Source organism: Pelecanus crispus, chromosome 5 (genome assembly GCF_030463565.1).
Source record: "Pelecanus crispus isolate bPelCri1 chromosome 5, bPelCri1.pri, whole genome shotgun sequence".
Taxonomy (NCBI): Eukaryota; Metazoa; Chordata; class Aves; order Pelecaniformes; family Pelecanidae; genus Pelecanus; species Pelecanus crispus.
Window position 1 is genome coordinate 35,984,398 of NC_134647.1, and position 24,454 is coordinate 36,008,851.

Here is a 24,454-nt window from a genome sequence, read left to right on the forward strand (position 1 = left end):
AAAGGGCTATTCCATACCATATGATGTCATGCTCAGTATATAAACTGGGGGGAAGTTGGCCAGGGGGCAGTGATCGCTGCTTGGGGATGGGCTGGGCATTGGTCAGCAGGTGGTGAGCAATTGCATTGTGCATCGCTTGTTTTGTATATTCTTTTCTCATTATTATTATTTTTACTTTCTCTTCCCCTGCTGTCCTATTACACTGCCTTTTTCTCAACCTACAGGTTTTAACTTTTTTTTTTTACGATTCTCTTCCCCCCTCCCACCGTGGGGAGAGGGTGAGTGAGCAGCTGTGTGGTGCTTAGTTGCTGACTGGGGTTAAACCATGACAAGTGTCCATTTTTCAGGAAATAGACTGGAATCTTCAAAACTTCATACATCTGTGTCAAAACCCGATACTGGCAGATATTAATTTTAGAGAAAAAACTTGAAGATATTTTGAAATTTAGTCACGTATCACCCTAATGGAATAAGCACTGACAATTAATTTCTTGCTGGGCAGAACTGTAAGAGAGGCCAGGGAGGAATGCATGAGAATGGTGTGAAGAAATGGATGTAATTTTTTTAAAATTGAGATAACTTTTTAGAATTTTAATGTAAAACCCACCCAAAGATCTCTGTAGATAGGTGAAATGAAAAGATGTTCTGCTATATTCTGTCTCCTTAAAAGCCTATCAAATATATCATGCTGGTCCAAGCAAGTGTCACCCAATTAATCCCACTGTTTTTGATGGAAAGTATGAAATATTGTGAAGACATTTGTGAAGACTAGTAGCCTTAGCTGGGTAAAGTGCCATTTTTCTAGTATCTAAACAATTAGAAATGTTACTTAAAAAATCTATTGCATCTTCATTAGACACTGACTTCTTTCACCCAATGGTATTTAAGATATATTAGTTTTAATAGAAAAATTGGATGGATAGGAGGACTAAGCAAAGGGAGATTTAACAGTGACGAAAGGAAGTAAGCTGAAACAGTGGAAAGGAAGAGAGAAAATATTTGTATGAAGAAACTTCTCGTGAAATATTTAGTAGAGGGTTTTGTCTCCAGTTAGGATTAATGCACATTTCTATTGACATGTATCATGTAGACAAGCTTTGAGAAGTGAGACTGCTTTACCCATGTGTTGTGGTTGTGCCCAGTAATCCAAATATTCTTGGATTACTTCAAATACTATTACCAAATAGTAATTTTATCAGATAATAATTTCTTTTAAAATTTGTCAGTTTGCCTATTGAACATTTCTCTAAATTAAATTAATTTTGTGCAAACTGAAAATAAATATTTTGGGGGGGCCTTGCTGCTGCTTATTGCCTAAATCAGAAAATATGTGACAGACAATACCAGGAGCTCTTCTGCTCTTGAGGGAAGTGTCTCATCAGGAAGGACTGCCAGAGAAGAGGGCTAGATTCTTAGAAATGTGAATTCGCTTTCTGACTTGGAGAACAAAAGTCCCCAGGTTAAATAACCAGATACTCTGAGTTTCTAACCACATACTTTGAATTTTAAACCACAATGCTGAAGGCTTTTCCTGTTTAAAATATTTCTGTATTGACAAAAGTAGGTACTTAAAACATTGTAAGAATAGTTAACTATTACTTCTTTTCAAAATACTATAATTACAGCTTTGTGCAATTCATGTATATTCCAAAAGTATTGGCCTTTTGTTTGTTGGTTGTTTGAAGTATGTGCAAAAATAATACATGGGGTAACATTAGTAAAAGGATGTCAACTCCCTTAGTAGTCTAATGGAGAAAATGGGGTCACTCGTTTCTGTTGTTGCTGTCACTCACGGGTTTTTGAACTGTATGACTCATAATCTCTGTATGACTCATCAATCTTTTAAAGCATAGAATGCTATTTCACCCAAATCATAAAGGTAATACGATGCTTTATTAGTGTTTGAAGCGTAAAAGGCCTTTTAATATTTTGTTGAGATGTGCATGGTAAATCTAATATTATGTAATTGTAGAGCAAAGCAAGAGGTGTGTTACATAGGATTATGGTTATGATTATTTTTACTGGTAATTTTATAACTGTGTCCTTTGCTTGTGCTCCATGCATAGGGAGTTGGCGTCTCAGTCCATGGACATTTCCGAGTTGCTACAGAAAAGACCGTTTTTGCAATGCCAGAAACAGCAATAGGTAAGTATTTTAACAGCTTACCAACACGTTAACATGTTTAAGGTTACACTGTTTGTGTAATCAGGATGAAATATCTTTGACCAAAAGCAGTGGCGGTAATGAAAGAATTTTAAAAAGCAATTGGAAATGACCATATATGGAAAGTATTTTCTATTAAATTAATAAAAACTTATCTGTATTCTGGGAGGTTGACCATTGAGGTTCTTGGGGTTTACTGTTTAGATGGACACAAAGACTGTCAGGATACAATTTTTAAAAAATGGAAGTAGAGCTGAGGAACTACAGATGTAGGCAGATCAAGTCTGAAGATCCCAGTGCAAGTATGTCAGCTTTACATTTGCAACCTGGTATGAGTCAAACTGGCTGTACTACAAGCTGGTCTGCTTATCAACAATGTTTATGAAGAGTGCTCAAAACCTATAACCTATCCTGCATTTCTCTTCTGCAAAATTTCTAGTTTCTACATGTTCCAAAGCAAGGCAGCTGAAGGATGATTGCAATTGTTCTTATCTTGATGTCCTCAAGCAGGAGAATGAGGCTAGTCTGTAATATGCGGCCCTGTTGAACACATTTATTCAGAATAGAGAACCTTATCTGGTGGTTAAACAGCTTAAATGGCACCAGACATGGTGCTGTTAGGTACAAGCTTAGTTTCACCTCAAAGAATTAGTTGTAAGGAGTAGTGACCGTTATTTTCTTAAAAGAGTTTCCAAACAGTTACATAATATTAAAACTAAGAAATAATGTAAAAAAAAAAAAAATCAGGACTCAGTTCTGAAAAGAGAATAAAAGTTATAATATTCTGCTTTTGTTGAGAATATTTTAAGTACAATAATGTCATTACAACTAAAGTTAAAATGCACGCTTAGCTAATGATTGGATTTTTGTAGTGCCCCCTGTTAGTAATACTTAAAAGGTCCGGCATTTTTCATATTTTTAAGTGGTGTCTTACACATATTATCTCTTGTTTATTGCTGTCCAGCCTGTATGAAATATTTCAACAGACTTATTCTGACATAATAAACCCCCCAAATATAAGCAAGCTCATGATCATTTTAACTCCTGAAAAAAGTACTAGCACAATTCCTGCTAGCTGATAAATGTCATGTAATTTTTCTGAACAAATAAGTTTGGGATGAGAAAAACAAAAACTATTGCAGCCCTCCAGATATTTCTCTCTGCTGAAGAAAAACTTAGTAAACTAAATAGCTCAGTCATTAATACAACATGCATTTGCTTAGCTCCTGCAGTTCATAATCAGTTGTTGTACAAGAAAACCATTTGAAGGAAACAATTTTTTTTTTTTTAAACTAAAGAGAGAGGTTCTTTGGCATATAAAATCATTCTACTAATAAAGATACCTTCTTCGCTTTCTTCTTCAAACATAAAGATGAGTAGTCTTATCTTAACAAAAATTATGTACCTTACATACATTTCTTGTGTTGAGAAGGACTTATTTAAACAAAAATAGACTGTGAAGACATGTAAAGGAAAAGCTTAGAACTTGCTTAGCAAAGAAAGTAATTAAAACCCTTTTAGGATCAATTAGAAGTAAAACCACTGAAATCTGTTTGGATTTAAGGGCTTAGCTGTTTTGATCTTTGTGGTGTATGCTTAAAATGTCTAGCTGTCTAGATATTGTATTAATTGATTTTTTCATATGTTCACTTATTTCAGTAGGCATTACAGCTTTTCTGTGAAATGAAAACAAAGCCTTCATTCAGCTGCTACATTTCCACACAATTATTCTGCATTTATACACCACCATAAATAAGAGGATATAGATAGATATGGCACTTTGCAAATAGAAATAAAAGGCAGCTCTAGATTGTAGGAGTTTGAAACTGACAGAGATAAGATAAAGCACTGGAAAGCAGCTTAGGTACAGGAGAGTGTGGAAGAAACACTGGTGGGAAGAGCAAAAGATGAAAGTGTATTGTAAGAAGAGGGCTTTAAGGGGATGTTATAGTAGTGGACACTTTCTTGTATGTCCCTCTCAATTTTTAGCTTTCTATAAGTCATTTATTAATAAATGTCCAACCACCTCTGCAAGATAAGATAGGAATATAGTAGCACTACCTTTATCTTATACTTGGCAACTACAGAGCTTCACAATTGGGATTACAGTGGAGTGTGTTGCATCTGTCTCAGAGCACAGACTACAAGTCAGCATTACAGGCATAGGCTTTCAGCCTGGTCAGCCCAGCAGACATTCAGTAGTTCTTTTATTTAAGTAGGGATTTGAGAAATAATTGGTAAATGCTATCAAAAGGGAAAAAAAATCAAGCATGTGCAATACGTAAAGAGAAACCCAGTAGCAAGCAGAAATATATGGGAAGCATTATTGAGAGAATTAAGAGGACTATGTAGAACAGGGACAAGAGCAGTAAAATTATGAGAAGAAAGGAAGACAGGGGCCTTGAAAAGGATACAGTAGAAGCTATAGTGGACTTACGCAACCAAGTAAGTTTAAAGTGGATTAGTTACACCCTCACCAATCCTGTTTGTAAATTCCTTAATAATTAAAGAAACCTTCATTCAGTTTAGTTTTATTTGCCTCTAAAGCACCTTAAGCTAATCAACTTCACAGTTTATTTCGAACTAATTTCCCTGTGTAGGACCCTATAGATCCCAATAGGAAGATGGCTTTTCCTCTGGAAACTTACTGGAGCATGGGGAGAATGGTACTTCAGCATCGGTATTTTAATTACAGCAAAGAGGAAAAGGTTGCTGCTGTTGCAGTCCTGGTGGATGGGGAGAATAATGTAATTGCCTTCTTGCTTTGGAGGGCATTTGTAAGAGAAGTTTCATTGTGAAATGAGGGATTTGTTTGCAGTAGTAGAATACCCAAGGAGAGACAGATGAATAGAAACATAAAACTAAATGACAGTCTTGGCATCAACATTATAGATATGATGGCTCAAACTGAGAAGGTAAAATGCAGGAGTAGACTATTCAGAATGTGAGTCGTTGAAAAAGAAGGTAAGTGATGAATTGGGGTTAATACAGCTTAGGGATTTTAAAGGGTGCCAACAAGACATTCGGCATTTTAGAAGAGCTGTATGCCTCAGTAGCCTGTAGGATGAGGAATAAATCAGTTAATGGCAACATGCACATCAGTGGGAATAGGAATAGAATACTACAACTATAACCAATAGGAAGTGGCTCCTAAAAACAATTTTGTGAGGCAGCAGAACTAAGGGAGGACCAAGAGGGAACCAGAGGAGAAGCTGAGAGATGGGTGAGAACATAGTGAGAACATAAGGCAATGATGAACTTCGAAGATTATTGAGAAGAGGAAAATGCTGAAGAGAAGCTGTCTGAAAGAAACCTCCCCTTGATTCCATCCGAGGGGGAGGAATATTCAGGGACCACTAATTTCCCACGTCTTAAAATACTTGTAATAGGGTCTTTCTATAATATATACATTGATTCTTTTGTGACTGAAAGCAATTACTTGTGAGTGAGAATTACCACCTTCTATCAGAACCCCATTTAAACTACTTATGTATGTCTTAATCTTCCCAGTTCTGAGTTTCTTTTTGCTCATGTGTATTCTTCTAAATTTATTTTCATGTTTCATTTATTCTCTCAAAGTGAAAAAAACCACCACCACACCTTTAATTTGTTCAAAAGACTTTCAGTTTCATGAATGCACCATTGGTGATTATTTCAAAGTAGTAACTAGACACTGCTTTCCATTTCAATTTCTGAGACTCATACAGCTAAGCTCAAGTTTTCTTAAGTTTAAGTATGTTAAAAGTTACAAAAAGTGTTTGAATTTATTGTGGAGGTGATTATATAACAGAATAAGGTAGATATTGACGAAGTGATGATTTTAAATATTTAAATTTTGATAAAAGTAGTTATATATTTTTCAATTACAGCTTTTAAGTCTTTTAAATTTTACTCACAGCTTTGAATTTTTAAAAATTACCCTACTCTGTAGTTTTTTAAAAAAAAAATAAATGTAAGACAGTCACTAAACTGGAAAGTTTTATAATTTTTTTTAAATTGCAGGTTAGTTATAGTCCTGTCGAAGAGCCAGGTACTTGGTCAGCATCTTGTGCCTCCACCTTCAGGGAGACCCTGGCAACGTTGTTGATCTATTAATGAATTCTCAGCCCCCAAATTTGTTCAAACTTAGCTTTGCAAGAGGCATTTCATCATCATTTGATATTTTTATCGTAATAAAAGATTTCAGAGAAAAAACAGCATCCAGTTTGTGTTTGCACAAATTATCTCACAATTCTTTGTGTCACCTCTGTTTTTTGCTGAGACCATGCTTGATTCTTCAGGCGTCTAAAAATGTCTCAAGTTGTTGGCAAATAGAATGAACACTGTTGTCTGAGTAAATTATGTGCCAGTGGAAAGGATACAGTTTGGAAGGTGTTCAAGAGCCTGTGTTTAGGAAAGGTTTTGATGACAGAGAAATGTCAAACCAAGTCAAGGAGAAACTTGTGCAAGAGCGTGGTGCCTAAGTCAGGGAGATGAAAGTGAGAGAAGAAATAGCTACTAAGTTACATGCATGATTAGGACAAGTTCTTCTCCCTTCATGGTTTATTTTTTTGTTTTGTTTTGTTTATTACAGGCCTTTTTCCTGATGTAGGTGGAGGATATTTCTTGCCAAGACTACCAGGAAAGATTGGCTATTACCTTGGACTAACAGGATTTAGGCTGAAAGGAAGAGATGTGCTAAAAGCTGGCATCGCTACACATTTTGTAGAATCTGAAAAGGTAAGCTGCTAACCAGTGCTAGCAAGGGCATAGCCTACAACCGTAATGGCAAGTTTGAGTTGTGTAGCACAGCAATGTGTTTTTACCAACTTGAGTGTATGGAGAGGCACAATTATATTAGCTGGCCGTGCACTGTGAATGGGGATCGTAAGATACTCTCAAGCTGTCGTTGTAACACTTGCCAGCCCATGACAGCTTTGCTTGGAAGAGGGAGCAAATGTTGCTGTTTTCATGATTCTGTTGTTGAAGGGCATGATTTACTGAGCATAACTGAAGTTGCTTGAAAAATCGTACAATTTAGACAAGTGTCTGAAGTTAGAGATTATTTATACAACTGCAAAGTTTTTAATCTAGGTAACACCCCACTAATGTGTTCTTTATTAGTCTCCTTAACAGATACCCTATTTGTTTCTCACAGTGGCTGTAAGAAAGTGTAAAAATTAGTATGTTTGATAAAGTCAGAGCCATAACATTCAGGTAACTTGCATGGACATCAGTGAAGGAGAAACAATGACTTCTTTCCTTCTCTGTGTAAAAGACCCATGACAGTCATTGTGGAGCTGGTTAGATACTATTTTGAGCATAGCATGGTTGCCAGGCTCCTGCGCTTTCCTCTCAGACTGCTGTAAGCTGACTACCTGCTGCAGCTGCAGCACTGCACTGGGGATCTGCTTGGGAAGCAGAGTTCTTTGCTGATCACTTCAGACATAATTAAATCCAGATGGTTCAACACTGAGAAGTGAACTCTGGCTCCTTGTATTGTTCACTTGGTACCTCTTTAAGATCTGTCTGAAAGTTGGGGGGGTAGGGCAGTGTCTATATACATATATACTGTACAGTACTATTACTATAGCAGTAATAATCCAAGAATTACATTTTGGTTTACTTACTTTTAATTAAATCTTATTTTTAATAGCTACCTGCCTTAGAGAAAGACCTGATAGCACTGAAATCTCCTTCAACAGAAAATATTGCAGACTTATTGAACTCGTACCATGTGAAGGTAATCTGATCAGTTATTGAAATCAAGCAGAATTGTTAAATATATGTAAATACAAATTCTTTTTTATCCATGCTACTGATCATTTGTTTTATTGTTAAAAAATAATGGGTTTCTAAACTCTTTGCACTCTATAAAATACCAGTTTGTAGCACTAATGTCTACAGTGGTTGAAATTAAAATGTAGAAGTCTTTCCTCACTTTTTATTCATTTTGGATACTCCTCAAATTCCTGTTGTGATCAGCTCACTCTCTTTCTTTGCATGGGTAAGTTTCCAGCCAGTAGCATGATGATGCAGAAAATATATTGCTGCTTAATTTTTCCCGTTATTCTTGGATTTCTAGCATGCTTTGCAGAAGGCAAAACAGATAGCCACTAGCAGACTGGGGGTTGTACATGACAGCAAGCGCAATCTGGGTAGTTAGCCTGAAATTCAGGGATTCTGACAAACACAAATGACACGGGTAGAACTACTGGCCTAGTCCAGAGGCTGCACAAGTTATAGTGCCAGTTATTAAATGCTACGCTGCTCACTTGGAATTGGATTTTATATTTTCATCCCAGAAACTTTCTCTTTATCAACCCGAAGAAATATTTTGCTAGCTTGATGCATTTGATGTAAATTTTAGCATTATTTTGATGCAGACCATCTGCAGTCCAGATTTGAAGCCTGAATTTAAAGGCTCAAGTTGTTCCTGTAATTTCTCAAATATTTTACATGTTTGTAACCTTGAGATAATTGAAAGACTCTGAATAAGCACAGCAGTTATCAATGGGAAAAGTATTAGCAGAGTGCAGATATATTGTAGGGAAAACATCTGAGGTCTTGATATTTTTAGGGGGAGAAAGGTGCTGTTTTCCCAGTGGACAAACCCATAGTTCTCTGTTGTGATTTTGGAGGTGAATGTAACTGTATCGATAATACATAATTAGTATTTGTATTAGCCCCATGTAACAATAGGCATGAAAATAAAAGGGTTTGGCTTTACAATCAATTTATTCAGTGGCTGTTTTAGCTCTTTTGATGTACATTGTAATTTTATTTCAAAAGAAAGGAAACTTCTGGAGTTAAATCAGGATTCAGTGTATTCAGTCAATCTGAGTATTACTTCCCAGTGATTTGGCTTTAAAATGAGCAGTGTCTACTCTTATTATTTTTGTTTTGGAATTACTAAGTTCATCTATAAAGATTAATTAGAAAAATAAATGGGATAAGCTAATTTACATAGTAGTACTGATTATTTTGACAAAATAGAAAGCTATGAAATAGGAGTGATTATATGTTGCAGTATACTGCTTTACAAGGTGACATTGAATGGAAAAGGAAGCTGTGTATTTTTAGTTACCTGAGCTGAAATGATAGGGAACCTTACTCAGCTTCAGCTGCTGTTACTGACACATCTGCTTATGTCCTAAACCCCTTAATGCCAGAAGATCTGAAACATTTGACAACCTTTTCACACAAGGCCAACAGTTCTTTCACACTCTTTAGTTGTCCAAATAAAATTTTGTAAAATGACAGAGAAAAGATAAGGGAAATGCTTTATTTTGTCTTTTTTAAATAAATACATATATACATGCCTGTATATTTTCTTAAGAAAATAAAACGTTTTTTTAAAAAAAACATTCTCAGATTTTTGAGTAGATTTATCTACACTGGCTTTCTTAGTGTATTTGATAGAAATGTATTGATAGAATAATCATGATTACTTGTGTATAAGGTAACCACCCAGTCAAATATGCATACATAGTAGCTCAGAGCAAGCACTGCATTATGAGGTGACATCTTTAACATTCACAAGATAAAGTGACAAGCTCATTTATACACACTGCAAAATTGTAATTAATTAAAAATGTCTTATGAATATTAAATGTTCATTTATGATACAATATTTCTGTAACACAAGTCACTGAAATTTTTCAGTACTGATAAGCTTTTCAGTCTAAAATAACCAAGTAAAAATGTATTTGTTTTTTAAATAGAGCAAAATTGATCAAGAAAAGGAGTTTGTGCTTGATAAACATATGGAGAAGATTAACAGGTATTCAGCAATCTTTCTTCTTTTTTATTCTTTTGGATAAAGAATATGAAGTTAAATCCAGTAACAGTGTCAGTGTTCCACAGATAAGATGATAGAAATTATATTCGAGTTAGTAATTTAAACTTTTTTGTCTTTAGGGAGCTTTATCTCAAGCTAATTAAATATTTCATTCATCAGTATATTAAATACTTGAGCATATTTGACTGATTCATACACCATTATATTAAGCAACTACCCTATGGCAAATTAAAATGAACATTTTCTAAAGAAATTGGATGGGAATTTGTGAGAGTAATTGTTCAGTTGGACAGGAAATGTTGTGCATCACATTTATACTCGTTGGTATAAGGCCATTTCCGTGATAGCCTGGAACTTCTGTGTATCAGAAAGGGAAGGAGAAATAAGTTAGAGTGATAAGCAGGAGCTAAAACTCTTGAAGAAGGATAGCAGTAACTAAGTTTAGAGACAAAAGATGTTGACACCAAACCAGTAGAATGGAGCTGATAGCTGAAGATTTGATGTGTTATAAAAATACAGATAAGACTGATGGTAGTAATTAAAGTTTCTGGATAAATATCAGAGTTTGTAAGTGAGGTTTATTGAAATGCTAGAGATTTGTAAAGGAAGAAGAGATGCCTGTCAACCGAGTTACTTAAAACTAAACAACAGGGAAGACATTGTGAAGAAAAGCAAATCAGCTGATTATGCTGTTCCTAATTTCTCTGTTACTAGCACTTCATAGGGAAGAGGAAGACTGAAGCAGTTCATTCATTTATTAACCTTTTTTTTTTCTTTTAGTCTTTTTTCAGCAAATAGTATGGAAGAACTTGTTCAAAACTTAAAGCAAGATGGTTCTCCTTTTGCCATTAAGCAGCTAGAGGTAACATCTTCTATGTTATTTTTGTTAGAGATTTTAAGTCTGGTTCTGTACTTTCTTATCATGGGGCAGACTTTAGTCACTTTATTAACATAACTAATACTATGTAACACCAGTAGGACATTGGACTAAGGTCCTCAGGTTCTCACCTATAGTCCTGTGGGATTGTCAGTAGTTCCACAAGAATATTCCTCTGTAAAACTGCAACAATGTGAATACCATCATATGTTGCATAAAATTGCAATCTAGTTAAAAAAAAAAACCACAACACCTTTTCCCCTCCCCACAGTGAGGGGGTGGTTGGTGACAAAGGTTCCTTTTATAGCTTCTCATTTTATTGCCAAAGATTGGAATAAAACAGTGCCAGAACAATGTTCATTTTCTTCCATTCCAGAGATATCATTGGGTAAACAGCAAGCAATTTTATTATCACAGATTATTTTTTGATCTTTTTAATGCATTTCCAAGTGCTGGCTGTAGTCACAACTCAAAAAATGTACAGTAATACCAAAAATTTAATATACACTTCAGCCTCAAAAGCAAGAAGCAACTTATATTCATTTATAATGTGTGTATTTTCTCTTTTTCCTTTGAAGTATCTGTATTCAGGTACCTTGTAAAAGTTTGTCTTGGAGCTATTCAAATATTACTTAGAATTGGACAGAACACAAACATTTCTCCAACAAAAGCTTTTTTTTTAACTTTAGTTACAGCTTACAGAAGAAATCCTGCTCTTGTAATAAAATAAAACATCCATCATCTTCAGACTTTCATTTGAGCAGAAGGAATATAATTTTATAATGTATTATCATTAACATTAGACATCCTGTCCCAGATACACAGATACATTTTTGGTTTTAGTTTTTAATTAAAGATTTAGCATTTTGTCAATAGAATGCTCAAACAGTTACTGAGAAAGGAAGTTTTAAAATTATCTTTGTACCAAGCAATATGCCTAGTACATTGCAAGAAGTTTAGCTAATGTATTACAAAAGCAAAATTGAATGAAAGGGAAAGCTGATTTTTTTCCCCACTTGTATTCAAGTTTCATTGAATAAAGTAGTCAAATGAGCTAGTGCCAGAATAATCATTTTATGTGTTTGTAGGCCTGAATTCTACTATAGGCTACCATCATGGTTTCCCCCCCAACTATACAGGCTGCATGATTCAGTTCTTCACTTTTTCCGTATGTTATAGATGGGAGGGAAAGTACTTAAGGTCTGTTGAGACAGTTTGATAGCATTTTAATAGCAGTCACTTTTGGTGGCTCTTATTTCTTTACAGTATTGAGTTACAAGGCAGTATTTTATTTGTAGCTTTTATAAAGTTTAATATAATTCTGCAGGGATATTATATCGATTAGTTTCAGTGCAGGTTGAAAATAATCAAGAATTATTTGCATATAGCTTTTCCTAAGTTAATTTCATACAATTTTATGGCACTTTAAAACATAATCAGACCTAGTGGAACTTTTTAAAATAGCATATAGCCTTTAAAGGGTGCTTTGTTCAAAATACAATTTCTACTACAAAAGATGCAAGGAGTCTGGAAACACTTTGTTACTGAAATATGTTAACGAGATTGTTTTGCCATGTTTGCTCTAGTTACCCAAACCTGCTTGACTTGCTTCCTTCATCTGCAGCCTCATAACTCAGATCACCCCCATCAAAAAAAAAGTTCTTGTTCCTTGTTGTTTAGGGGGGTACGTTTGTTCCATATTTTTAATTTAGAACTTAAAACTATGTCATCTACGTCAAAGTTATGATTTTGTGTACCTGATTTTTTTTTTAATTCCTGAACAACAAGAACAAAACATGGCTCTTTTGTTGCTTCTTCAGTTTTCTTATTTCATGTCTGTAATAGGACTTTAGCTTTTTTCTTTCATATGATTTACAAATGAATGATTGTCCTTGGAGTTGACAGAAGTTCCTGAACAATTGTCTGTTCTGTTCAAGAGATGAGACTGTATTAATACAAGTTGCTTCTGCCCATGCAGAAATCTGGGGGGGGAGGAACCCCACATTTTCTAGGAGGTGCAAGGCTTATTAGTGTGAACAAGTACATAAGTTTCAGACAAGTTTCTAACAGCACATATTCTATGCTAAGCAGTAGGATTAAGTAAGCCTGTAGGATCAGATATATAATTTCTTCTGTGAAACATCCACAACACCAAAGAAAAATGCGGGGGGGGGGGGGGGAGTTGAAAAGGAATTCAGGTATAAATCTGGCTTTCTCCAGGAAATGCTTGCCAGTTGAACTGGGGGTTTTGTTTTAGTAGAGAAGCAGAATTGTAATTAAACTTAAGCGTAGCTGGAGGAAGAATGGTAGCTTGCACCCTCGCAGCTGAGCATTTTATACCACCTGCAGACAAAGCATTGGCCTGTTGTCACATCGCTAGGAGGAGCAGAGTTCAAAGAACCAGTTAGAGCAGGGAACATGTAGCAGAACCATGACAGTCTGAGATTATCAGACATTATCCTTGATAGCAGTTCATTGACTTGTGTGAAGCAAGTAATTTTCCTCAGCAGCGGTAAGTACCAAGAGAATGTCCATAGATGATAGTTTCCTGTCACTTTGTGAAACCAAGGTTTCACTTTAGTGTCCGGGTACAGGAACAACAGCACATTCAAATGATAAATATAGAGACTGTAAAGGATTCAGTAACAGCAATGTATGCTTATTTTGTTTCCCTGTATATTTGTTATGATATGTATTAGTAAGCTTATGGAATAAGCCCTAATTGAAAGTCTAATACAAATACCCTAAATTTTGAGGTACATCTTGGTACATCCACACCTTTGATGTGCCAATACCTTTTAGTGTTAATAAAATGGAATTACTAGTTCTGCTGTAATCCAAGTATGCTGTGAGCCGTGCTATCTTAGGTATCCTGTTCTGTTCAATCTATAGTACTTCTGCTTTTTACTTTCAAAACATGCCTGCTTGGCAGGCTTTCACATATCTGATACTAGAGTTATTAGTTGTTATATTCATTCTCATCCTTGAGAATGGCTTCATGATTTAAATCACATTTTGAACCCAGTTACAAAAAGGTAGAAAGCTAGAGTAGTAACACACTTTTTGAATTCATAGTAAAATATTTTTTAATACCTTTTACTTTATAGTGTCACTGTTGACATGAGCCAAAAAGCTTTAATCTGAGTGACAAAAGTACCACTTCTAATTGGATGAAGTAAGCATGTGGGGTCAAAGCCTGAAAAGCATCAGATCGGAGAATCATAGAATCGTTTGGGCTGGAAGGGATCTTTAGAGGTCATCTAGTCCAACCCCCCTGCAATGAGCAGGGACATCTTCAACTAGATCAGGTTGCTCAGAGCCCCATCCAACCTGACCTTGAATGTTTCCAGGGATGGGGCATCTACCACCTCTCTAGGCAACCTGCTCCATTGTTTCACCACCCTCATAAAAAAATTTCTTCCTTACATCTAGTCTAAATCTACCCTCTTTTAGTTTAAAACCATTACCCCTTGTCCTATCACAACAGGCCCTACTAAAAAGTTTGTCTCCATCTCTCTTATAAGCCCCCTTTATGTATTCAAGGGCCTTGGTTTTCACATGATGCTTTCTTATAGCTTTTTTTGGCAGGACAGTGCACCTTCTAAGCACTGATACTTCATGATTTAGTAGCCTTGTTACTGAATGAATTCTAGTGTAGCGTGCAGGACACTGCACAGACTAAGAATTACGAGACACCTAGTCCAGATCTACTGGTCAGGCTGGGATGCAGACACTAGCTCCTGAAACTTTAAATGGGTGTGCAGCAAGTGGGTGAGATAGATTACAGGAATGAAGCTGGATGGTGTCTTAATAGTGTTGAATTCAAGTAAAGAAGCATTCTGAAACTCTGTTAACAGACCAGTAAGAGTGATATATCTGTCCTTAAGCAGCTTTCCTGTGATGCTTTGGCTAGATACTCATATTTTGTCAAAGCTCATCCAGAACCATTGTTCAGTGCAGATGAACAAATGCTTTCGTGTCTCAGGAAGTAAATGATGGGTGTCTTCCATCTATTGCAAGGGAAGTGATACACTGGACCTCTGGGAGTGAGTTTGTTTTAACTTAAAGAAAACCTCCCTCAAGGACCCTCAGCAGCTCAGGTCAGAAACTTTAATGGGCATTGGAGACAAAAGATGCAGCCACTGTTCCAGCTGTTACTCTTGTAAGGGACTCCACTGAGTCAGTGTCACTTAATTCAGTCACCTTCTTACTGGAATTCAGCTCCATTGCAAATTCAGCTCATAGCTTTCAGGATCATTATGTTGAAATCAAGATGGTCTCAAAAATACTGGAATAGATGTCAAATAATTCTGTGAAGGCTTATTTGCATTTTAGTAGTCCCCACTTCAGCCTATCCTATCTCCTTTTCAGGCTTGTTCCCTAGCACCGATCCCCTCTTCCTCTTTGTATAGCGAATTTATTTATAGATACACTGGTGACTCATTTTTCTGCAAATCACACCTACCCATTTTCTTTCCTTGTTCCTCTTCCTTCAGCTTGATTTATGACAGTGCCTCCTCCACCTTCAACCTCATTGATATGCCAAGATAAGGCAGCTGCTGGATGCACTAGACTAGTTAAATGCTGTTTTCAGATCTTCCCCATTTCAGTGCTTTCTTTGACCAGAAAGAACTTGCCATTACCATTTCACCTAGGGAACCATCTGGTTGCACTGTGCTTACCATTTAACCTGGTCTGAGCAAAGACTTCCTAATCTAGATGACAACATGAAACTCAAAGGAGAAAGGTCCAGTTCAAAGGTAAAGCCAGCAAGAGCACATTATGGGAAATAAGGGGTCCAGTTAAGAGTTGCTGTCCATCCGAGACCTAGATAGTGATGTAATTAGAGGTATAGCTGGTTTCTTATCTGCTGAAAGGCAGCTCATTGTTAGAGAGCTTTACCAGAACTCAGGAAACACGACAGCTTGCTTGAGGGGCTGGTTTAGAAAGAACTAATGCTGGCTCAAAGTGGTCAACATGCAAATAACAGAATGACAGAACCAGTGCTTTTAAGGTACAATTGCACAGCCTCCTGCTTGTATAGCAATTGCATGTTTTCCAGCTTAACTAGGCAAAATGGGTCACTGCTGTATCAGCTGGTGTCTGAAGAGGGATAACAAGTAATTGGGAGCCAGAAAAAAAATGTTGATTTTGATGACCTGCCATTTAAGTCTGTGGGTAAGGAGTCCAATGTCTGCAATGAAAATAATGTAAAGAGGCAAATCTTACCATCTGCTGCTTTTCAGTAGTGGTAAAAATGTCCTAATTAACAGGAAATGTCTATTGTACTGTGAATAATACAGAGCTTTTAGTTTGGTTTACAGGGGAAGAAGAGTCTCGTTTAGAGTAAGAAGGCAAAGATCAGCAACAATAAGATTTAGCTCCTTTCCTCCACAACCCTGAAAGCTTTAACGCTAGGTTCTGTTTTCTTAACTAGGTTTTTGTCTTTCTCCCCACCTTCCCCTACTGTTTACTGGCATGCTGTTAATTGAAGGATAGTCACAAGAGCCAGATTTACAGCATTTGTTTGTGTGCCTTAAACAGATCCTGTCTGTTGCATAATATTTATAGCCTGTAGCTCTGTCAAAAGGAGGAAGGCAAGACCTCCAGGCTTCCTATCAGCAGAGCAATTTAGGGCTAAATTACTGCAGTATGTGTTGATCCCAGACAAGAAGCATGGACAAATATGCATTTATGTTTGATTTTTTTTTTTTTCTTCCACAATTTTCTTCTTAGTATATTGTCTAGTCTTTGCAGATGATCATAAAGCAACTACTTAAAGTTTGTGGCTAACCTCACTATTATTACCGTACTACTCTGACTATTGTACCAAATAAAACTTAAATACTGTACAATACTAAGATCAGCTACAATATCAGTAACATCTAACAGCAATTCAGACTATATATATATATATGCATGATATTAAAAAAATGGAGTATAATTGCTTGTAACACTCGCCATCACTTCTCAAAAGAATCTGTTTGGAAATGGCTTTCAAGCTGCATTAGATTCCCTGGCTAGTAGTAATTTGATCATAAATGATGTGACCTTAGGAGTTTTAGGCCTTCCACAAATGATCGCATACATCCCAGAGATCTTGCTGATAAAAGTTTATACAAGTAAGTTCATTTAGTATGACAGCATGGTGGGAGTGAGCAGGAGGAATAGGTATCACATAAGTGAGCTCAGGGAGAAGAGTGCCATCATTTACTTCACAAAGTTTAAAATGCAAAGACGACAGACTTGCAAGCGTGTCTAAATTGAAGAGAATAAAAATAATTGTTAATGTCTTCCCCAGACTATTAATAAGATGTCACCTACATCCTTAAAGTTGACTCTCAGACAGCTCAGAGAAGGAGCTTCCATGAGCTTACAAGACGTACTCACAATGGAATACAGACTGAGCCAAGCATGCATGGTAAGCAAGCAGCGGAGCCCTTTGTCTCTTTCCAGCCACAGAGGCATAGCAAGTCTATCAGAGACTAAGTTTTATATAGATTACATCAAGGGGTCACAATTTCTAGGTTTTCATTTCTGATATCTTCTTTGTGTGTTTGTTAGGCTGTCACTTTGTTTTTTTCCAGTTCCATGTCTTTATATGCAACTCAAAGGAGACTACATTAATGATGGTCAGATAGGAATGGCAGAGGGCTTTGGTTAAGAAAACTACAATAATGCTTTTTTTAATCTTTCAGAGAGGCCATGACTTCTATGAAGGCGTTCGGGCAGGTAAGCGTGCACACCAGAAATGTTTCTCAAACTTAATAATGTGCAAACTCACTGCTGTGTTGCTTCTCTAGAGATCAAGAAAAATGCATGCAGCAACAGCCCAGAGAATGCTTCCCAGCTTGCTACAGTTTTTGCTTACTGGACTCCTATATGGCCAGAATTTGTTATTTTTTCCAAAGTGTAACAGCCATGTTGTTTCCTTTGTTTAATCTCAGCTTCCTAATGTTACTTACACACCTAGTAACACAGCACCATGAAAAGGTTTCACCAGTTCATTGAGAAAGTTCAAAATATATTTAACACTGACAGTAGTGAGTAGCTATGTGTATCACTTGTATGTCCAGATTTAGTGTTGCCACGTAGCTGGCTGAACCAGCTATAAGATGGTTTAAGACTTGAAGTCAAGAACAACTATTTGCGTAGAAAATCGTTAGAACAAATACTACTTTCAGCCATGTCCAAAATGTCTCTATGTACAGGTGTCTTACTATTAAAAAACTATATATGTAAACTTAATACTAAATAATTCAGCATTTTAAGGCATTGGTCAAGATCAGTAGTGGTAAAAGTAGAGCAGCAGTTCAGCAAGTTCACCTAGGGGACAGACTTAGATTCTGTCCTTGATTCTACTGCTGATTCACACTGCAGTCTGTCAAACCAGATGTCACATCTGTTAGAAACTGTAGTAATTATTTATATACTATTCAGCACAAGATGAAACAAAGCCCAGGCATTTCCTTTTCCAAGGAGCTTGCACATTTGGATGAATAACACTTTGGGGTCGAGGGAATCTTGCTTTTAATTCACACAGTTATATACTCAAGTATGTATTATCACCTCCTCTGCATTTTTTATATGTCTTTATAAAGTAGTTTAAAATCCCCTTGAGTAGTGGATATTAGTTTGAGTGTTCACTGTTAGAAATGCTGTATTATAGCCTGGGGTGAGAGATGCAAAGTTTGTTTGTATAGTACGGAAAAGTTTCTGATTTTGATTAATTAATCTTTAGCACTTATTAGGAGAGACTTCTTTGAAGAATTTACCACACACGTTGAGAAGTATGTGGTTTTCATTGTGTTGGTAATGGGGAAAAAAAAGATACCTTAAAAAGAATATTCTTAGGATGTATTCTGAATCACCACATAAGCTGCTGAAATGTAGTTATTCAGGAAGTGACAAACTCAAAGTCTGAGAGTCAGATGAACACCAAACCAAATTCTTACTTGTAATGCACAAGGTCATTAAACCATCTTGGGATGTGGTAGAGGACAAAAGCAACTCACTTGTCAGTATGGCCAGTAAAATACATAAACTGCTTGTAAAGAAAAAAGCTGGAAGAACAGCAGTTGGGAAGCTTCTCTTCTACATAGGATGATGTAGCAAAGGCTTAAGTGTATCAGGGGAAGAAAAAAACCCCAACCACCAGAGATCCAGCTGCACAGAGGGGATTGCTAAGAATAATAATTTGTTCTTGAAGCCCTTCTGCTCTCTGCTTACTGCATGTATCTTGTTCTCACATTTGTCATCTTAAAAGTGTTTCTCTTGTTTAAGAGTGGTGCAGAATCTGACTCAAGATCATTTTGTAGTTGGGTCTAATCTCATAAAAATAATTATCCAAAAGTGTACTTAATAATCTTACTTCCCTTTAAAAAGGATGCTAAGTACTTCACAGGATCAACCACAGTGAATAAAAGTGAAAATGGATAAAAATGTTAATTTAAATATTGGCTTTTTCTTTATTAAAACATTACATTCCAAGCATTTAAGAACCAGCTCTTGACCCTGTCTACCACAAGAGGATCTACCACAAAGTAAAGATACAGCAATCAGATTTTAGTTTTTGAAGATTGTTTTTCAGCAGCAATGGCCCTAGGTCAGGTTTTAATAACAGCTTTTATCTACTTCAAACTGTAATTTTAATAGGAATGCTAGGGAAGTAGTTTGTTTAAAAGCTTTTTAAACCTGCTTTGACCTGATATCAAAATTTCATTTTTCTTTTAGCTAGTTTTCTTTCAACCAGACTGAAAATCTGCTGGCAAACAGTCTTCCCCATTTATGATTCTTGTGATGGGAGCTACTAAAGAAAAGCCAAAACCCTTAAAGCATAAAATACATAGATCATATTTCATCAACATTTTCCCATATGATAGTAAATGTGGTCTTTGAACACTTCAGGTATCCATTTTTCACCCTGATTTACAGAATAATACATAAACTAAGAAATGCATAGCTCTGGGTAATTTAAAAAAATTTTGGTTTTTTAATTGTTACTGCATAAGAAAAGTGGTCATTTTTGGAGTCAGTGCTCAAACACATCCAGGTAGACTACAATGTCAACAGCCTGAGGGGACAAAAATCTGTTAAATTAGCCTCCTAACTATTTGTGTGGGAATGTACGCTTCAAATGGAGTTGTAAAGGCTTTCTACATATTGCTGATCCTGCAAAGATCTTATTTCTGTATGGCTTCTGCCCTCTCTCCTGCAGGGCTAGCAGCTGGCAGATGTGAGCCTTACTCTGGGCACACAAACCCCCTGCAGTCAGTGAGTAGGTAGAGATTTCATTGCAACTAACAGAATTTCAGGTGCTTAGAAGTGTGTTTTGACTGTGCCCAATGAAGCTAAGCAATAGAACACTGATTGAAGTCCAGTAAAAATCACTCCTACTGAACAGAGGGGTTTTGGTTTTGGTTTTTTTTTAAAAAAAAAAAAAAGGTAAACCACAAGAACAAGCCCTTAACACAGTGTCTGTGTTCAATTACTTTTATCGTAATGAACTTTCCTTGGCCTACCTTAGAACTCTTCAGAATTTTTGTTCTGTTCTTGTAGTGATCAATATCTCAAGCTGGAGAAACACAAGATATACAGAAGTTAATGCAGAAAGGGAATATTTTCATGATACTATTAGAAAACAAATATCTTAACTCATATAAGATTAAAGACTTCATTGGAGAGACCATTATAAGCATTCAGTTTATCCACCAGAGTAAAACCAGCCACAGATCCAAACAGAAAGATTAACTTGATTACACAGCAGTGCCATAGAGTGGAGAATTATCAGCAGTTACTACTGTATTTCAGAGTTGAAGCTGTAGTAGTATACACATGGACTTTCCCCCTGCCCCCCCTCTAATTTAAAGCATCTCTTGTCAGCCTGGTTTTCTGTGGATAAGAGTTAAAGATTATTTTGGCCAGATTGTGAACACCAACTGAAGTTGAAGAAAATCATTAGATAATTACTACTCCAATGGAATAAATATAGTTGATTTGGGACAATTACATATTTTGACCCAAACCAATCAATGGCTTCACATCACAGTGTTTAAAATTAACTTGTAGGATCGTAACTCTTCAGAAAGTTACCCAGTTGAATGACCTAGTAAAATCACTCCTTTACAGCACATTTCTTTTGAAGAATTGTCCACATGGATTCTACTCTCTGTGGAATTGCAGCTTCTATACATATAATGGGTTTCTTTTTAAAGTAATGTTTATTTGTACCCAAGGAGTCCTTAGTCCAGTATTTGCAGGTAAATAGATGCAGGGCTCTCATTCTCCTTTCTCTTTGGAGATGCAAGCTGAAGAGTTGTGATGCCTGTATGTCTTCAGCTACAGAAATACTAATTAGTGCAGTTGTCATTTGACTAGTATTTATTTTTTAGGCATTTTCCAAGTGTTGGTTATAGAGGGAAAAGTTAACAAGAAGTTTTCAAGTCACATTTCTTACCACAGACTTCCATAATACCCATCTTTTGATAAAACACAATCTTTAGGTGGGCATTCTTTCTACCAAACTTAAAATCCAGCTCCTTTGCACATTTCTCATCCTGGATGGTTCTAGTTTAGTCACCAAGAATGAATGTTTAGAAAGACAGACTTACCAAAAACCAGCTGTTATTCTTTAAAATATCTAGTCTCTGTGACTGTCTTCTGTCCACACACCTTTAGAACCATCCTACTCTGAAGTCTTTATCAGAAAGAAAGAATAAACAAACTAACAAATTCTGTTCTCAGCAGAGGAATTTGAGAGGTGCTTTCTGCCCATCCTCCTTTATATGCTGTGGACTGCATTGGTCAGGAGGTGTCCCAGGACACAGGTGCCTCTCCAAACCAGGTGCTGATATCACACATGTGAAGGCCATGTGTGTTGAGGAGGGATGTTGGGTAGTCAGTGCATCCTAGAGAGCCACAGTTACTATAGCCGTTCTTTTTAAATTATAAAAAAAATCACATTTTGAATAGCACCTTTATGGCTCTTCTTGGGGCCAGAAAGGTGCTTGGAAGGATGCTTGGGAATTCCATTCATATTGGTCAGTTTCATGCACAAATAAACTTTCTCTTGTCTTATTGTTTTCTAGTGCAGCTGTTCTTGCTGACATGCCTTCAACATTCCAGTGATACAAGGAATGCTTTTTGAGAATTGGTATTTTCTTGTTACACTTCTACAATGTCATTCATTCACTGATGACTTTAATCTTCAGTGAAGTATTTCCCAGGATACAGCGTGTACTAAGATTATACAAATCTTCACAGTTAAATCTACATAGGTCTGCAGTATCTGTCAGTATTTACAAATAAATATTCTTGATTTTCCCACAAAGATACTCTGCTTTACTCTTTCCTCATTAGTTATTTCAGTATTAGTTTATATGATGCATTTAAATTAGCTTTAGGCATTTAACACCTAGTTTGAGTTATATCCTATACTCTACAAAGAGTCAGATTTTGCACAGAGATGTGAAAGCCCTTGTCCAAAAGGAGCATTGTGCATACTGTTCCCAGTTTCACATGAAAAAGCAGAAGACGGGCAAAAGTGGTAGGTCTAAAAGCACTAATTTCAGGTCTATTTCTTCGAAGCTTGGCTACTTCTGAAGTGATCCACTGTTCCTTGTATCATCAGGCAACTCGCAGATAAATCTCTAGACAGGTCACAACTCAAGAATTTTTATTAGAGTAGAAATATATATGTTACAAAACTCTGTCTTCCCCAGAGCATATTGATTTTTCTCCCACACGTATTCACTGTAGTTGTCTGTCTTGATGCAATCTGAAGTCATCTTCATTAGAGAAAGTTTACAAGTTGTCTTTTGTGTTTTTACACCCCACTTGACAGTGCTGATTGACAAAGACCAGTCCCCCAAATGGAAGCCAGCTGCTCTTGAAGAAGTCAGTGATGAATTTGTGGATGATTGTTTTAAGCCATTGGGAAACAACGATCTCAAGTTGTAAAGATCAAGCCTGTTGACATCTTATACATCTGCTTAATTCTATGATATAAAAATTAATAGTAGTCTGATAAAGTTTGACAAGACTCTCTTTGCTAGGCCTGAGATTTGTAAATCTAATTTTTTGCATTCAGGAACATTCTCTTTTGTTACGCTGCCATAATGACAAAATAATCATATCTCTGGTTAATAAGGGGAAAAATTACTTCAAGGCAAATTGTTATTTTTACTGTTTTACACAATTACTAACTTTTTTTTTTTTCATCAGTTCTTAGTTTAGGAGGAACCTTTGGGTGAGACAGCATAGTTAAGGGATGACCTAATAAAGCAAGAAGTCAGGAGGCCTTTGTGCTCTTGGCTCTGTCACTGATCTGTTAAATTGGGATTGTGCCTCAGATTCTTCTCTACACAATGAAAATAAAATATACTTAAAGCTTTAAAACAGTCAGAGCTACAAAGGAAAATGCAAGACATGCTAAATCCATGGTCTTAAGTAGTCTTTTAAATAAAAGGTCAGACTGACACATTAGTCTGAGAGCAAGAAATTGTTCTATTGATTTAACATTTGGTCAGTATTCAGTCTTGCTATGTGATGCAGACATTGTTTCAAATGTCACAATATTGCCAGAGCCTGGAGCGCACTTTCTTTGCTTGTAAAACCGATTTTTTAAAAATGCCATTAAGTTTGACTGAACTGCATAATTGGGTTTTCATTATTTCAAAAATTGCTTGTTTTTCCTGGTCTTACAGTGTTGAAGAAATAACTGTCTCAGACATCCCTCTGAACACCAAGCAGCACATTTCCTGTTGATATTAGTGATTGTCTAATGATGTTAGTGCTAGAGGTCAGCCTGGCCCTAATACTACAAGTGGCTGCAGTTTATCTATACCAACTAGTCTAGGTTCCCATTTGCTTGTGCCCATGAACATCCTGTCTGCTGGGTGGAAAATTTGTGAAAAGTAGGGGGAACACAGCAATATGTACTGAATATAATGAATAGGGGAAAATATGAACTATCTGCTGCTAGATGGATCGTATAGTTTTTTAACACAACATATCCTAACAGATGTATTTGTTTGGTTCAGAATTTAAATATACACAAAAAAAACCTTGTTGTATGTGCATTAAAGGTTGCTGGGTTCTGATACTAACAGTACTTTAAGTTATATGACATAACCAGAGCCCCTTGATAAAAGTGTAGTATTTTGGGGGGGGGGGGGATAAAACTAATTTTGTATTGTGTATGCAACACATAGCTACTAAACTTTCTTCAACGTTAAGACTGCATGCTTTTTTATGGTTAATCAAATCATATATCAGTATCTCTTCCTGCTTGTTTCTACAGTTATAGGCATGTTCAAATAACATAGTCAGTAATGAGCACTGGGGAATCAAAAAGTCAGCTACAGCAGAACAGTTACAGAATTTTCAACATCGGGCAGTTTTTATTACCGACAGTAATGGTCTACACTGGCTTAAGGCTCCTTCCTTCCTAGAAGATGTTGCCTGGAAACAAAGTCCAGGAAATTCAGGCATCAAGGTGAACTACTAGCGTGACTTTCAAATAATTAGAGGTGAGCAAAATGGAGAGCAAAAATCAAGAAAAAAATGGCACCTTGCTTTGTCACTAGAATCTTTAAGATAAAATTGTTAAAATTTCATCTGCCAGTTAATGTTAC

The 24,454-nt window shown here is 36.3% G+C and overlaps 1 protein-coding gene across 1 annotated transcript in view; it reads left to right on the forward strand.

The window, feature by feature from the left end:
* Window positions 1-23,975, forward strand: part of HIBCH (3-hydroxyisobutyryl-CoA hydrolase) — a 49,342-nt gene extending 25,367 nt beyond the window's left edge. Inside the window, exons 7-14 of the mRNA XM_075710597.1 lie at window positions 2,067-2,145; window positions 6,737-6,882; window positions 7,799-7,885; window positions 9,867-9,925; window positions 10,724-10,805; window positions 17,122-17,241; window positions 17,519-17,552; window positions 22,663-23,975. Coding sequence (XP_075566712.1) covers window positions 2,067-2,145; window positions 6,737-6,882; window positions 7,799-7,885; window positions 9,867-9,925; window positions 10,724-10,805; window positions 17,122-17,241; window positions 17,519-17,552; window positions 22,663-22,778 — 723 coding nt within the window. The 3' untranslated portion in view covers window positions 22,779-23,975. The remainder of the gene's footprint in view (window positions 1-2,066; window positions 2,146-6,736; window positions 6,883-7,798; window positions 7,886-9,866; window positions 9,926-10,723; window positions 10,806-17,121; window positions 17,242-17,518; window positions 17,553-22,662) is intronic.
* The last annotated feature ends 479 nt before the right edge of the window (window positions 23,976-24,454 follow it).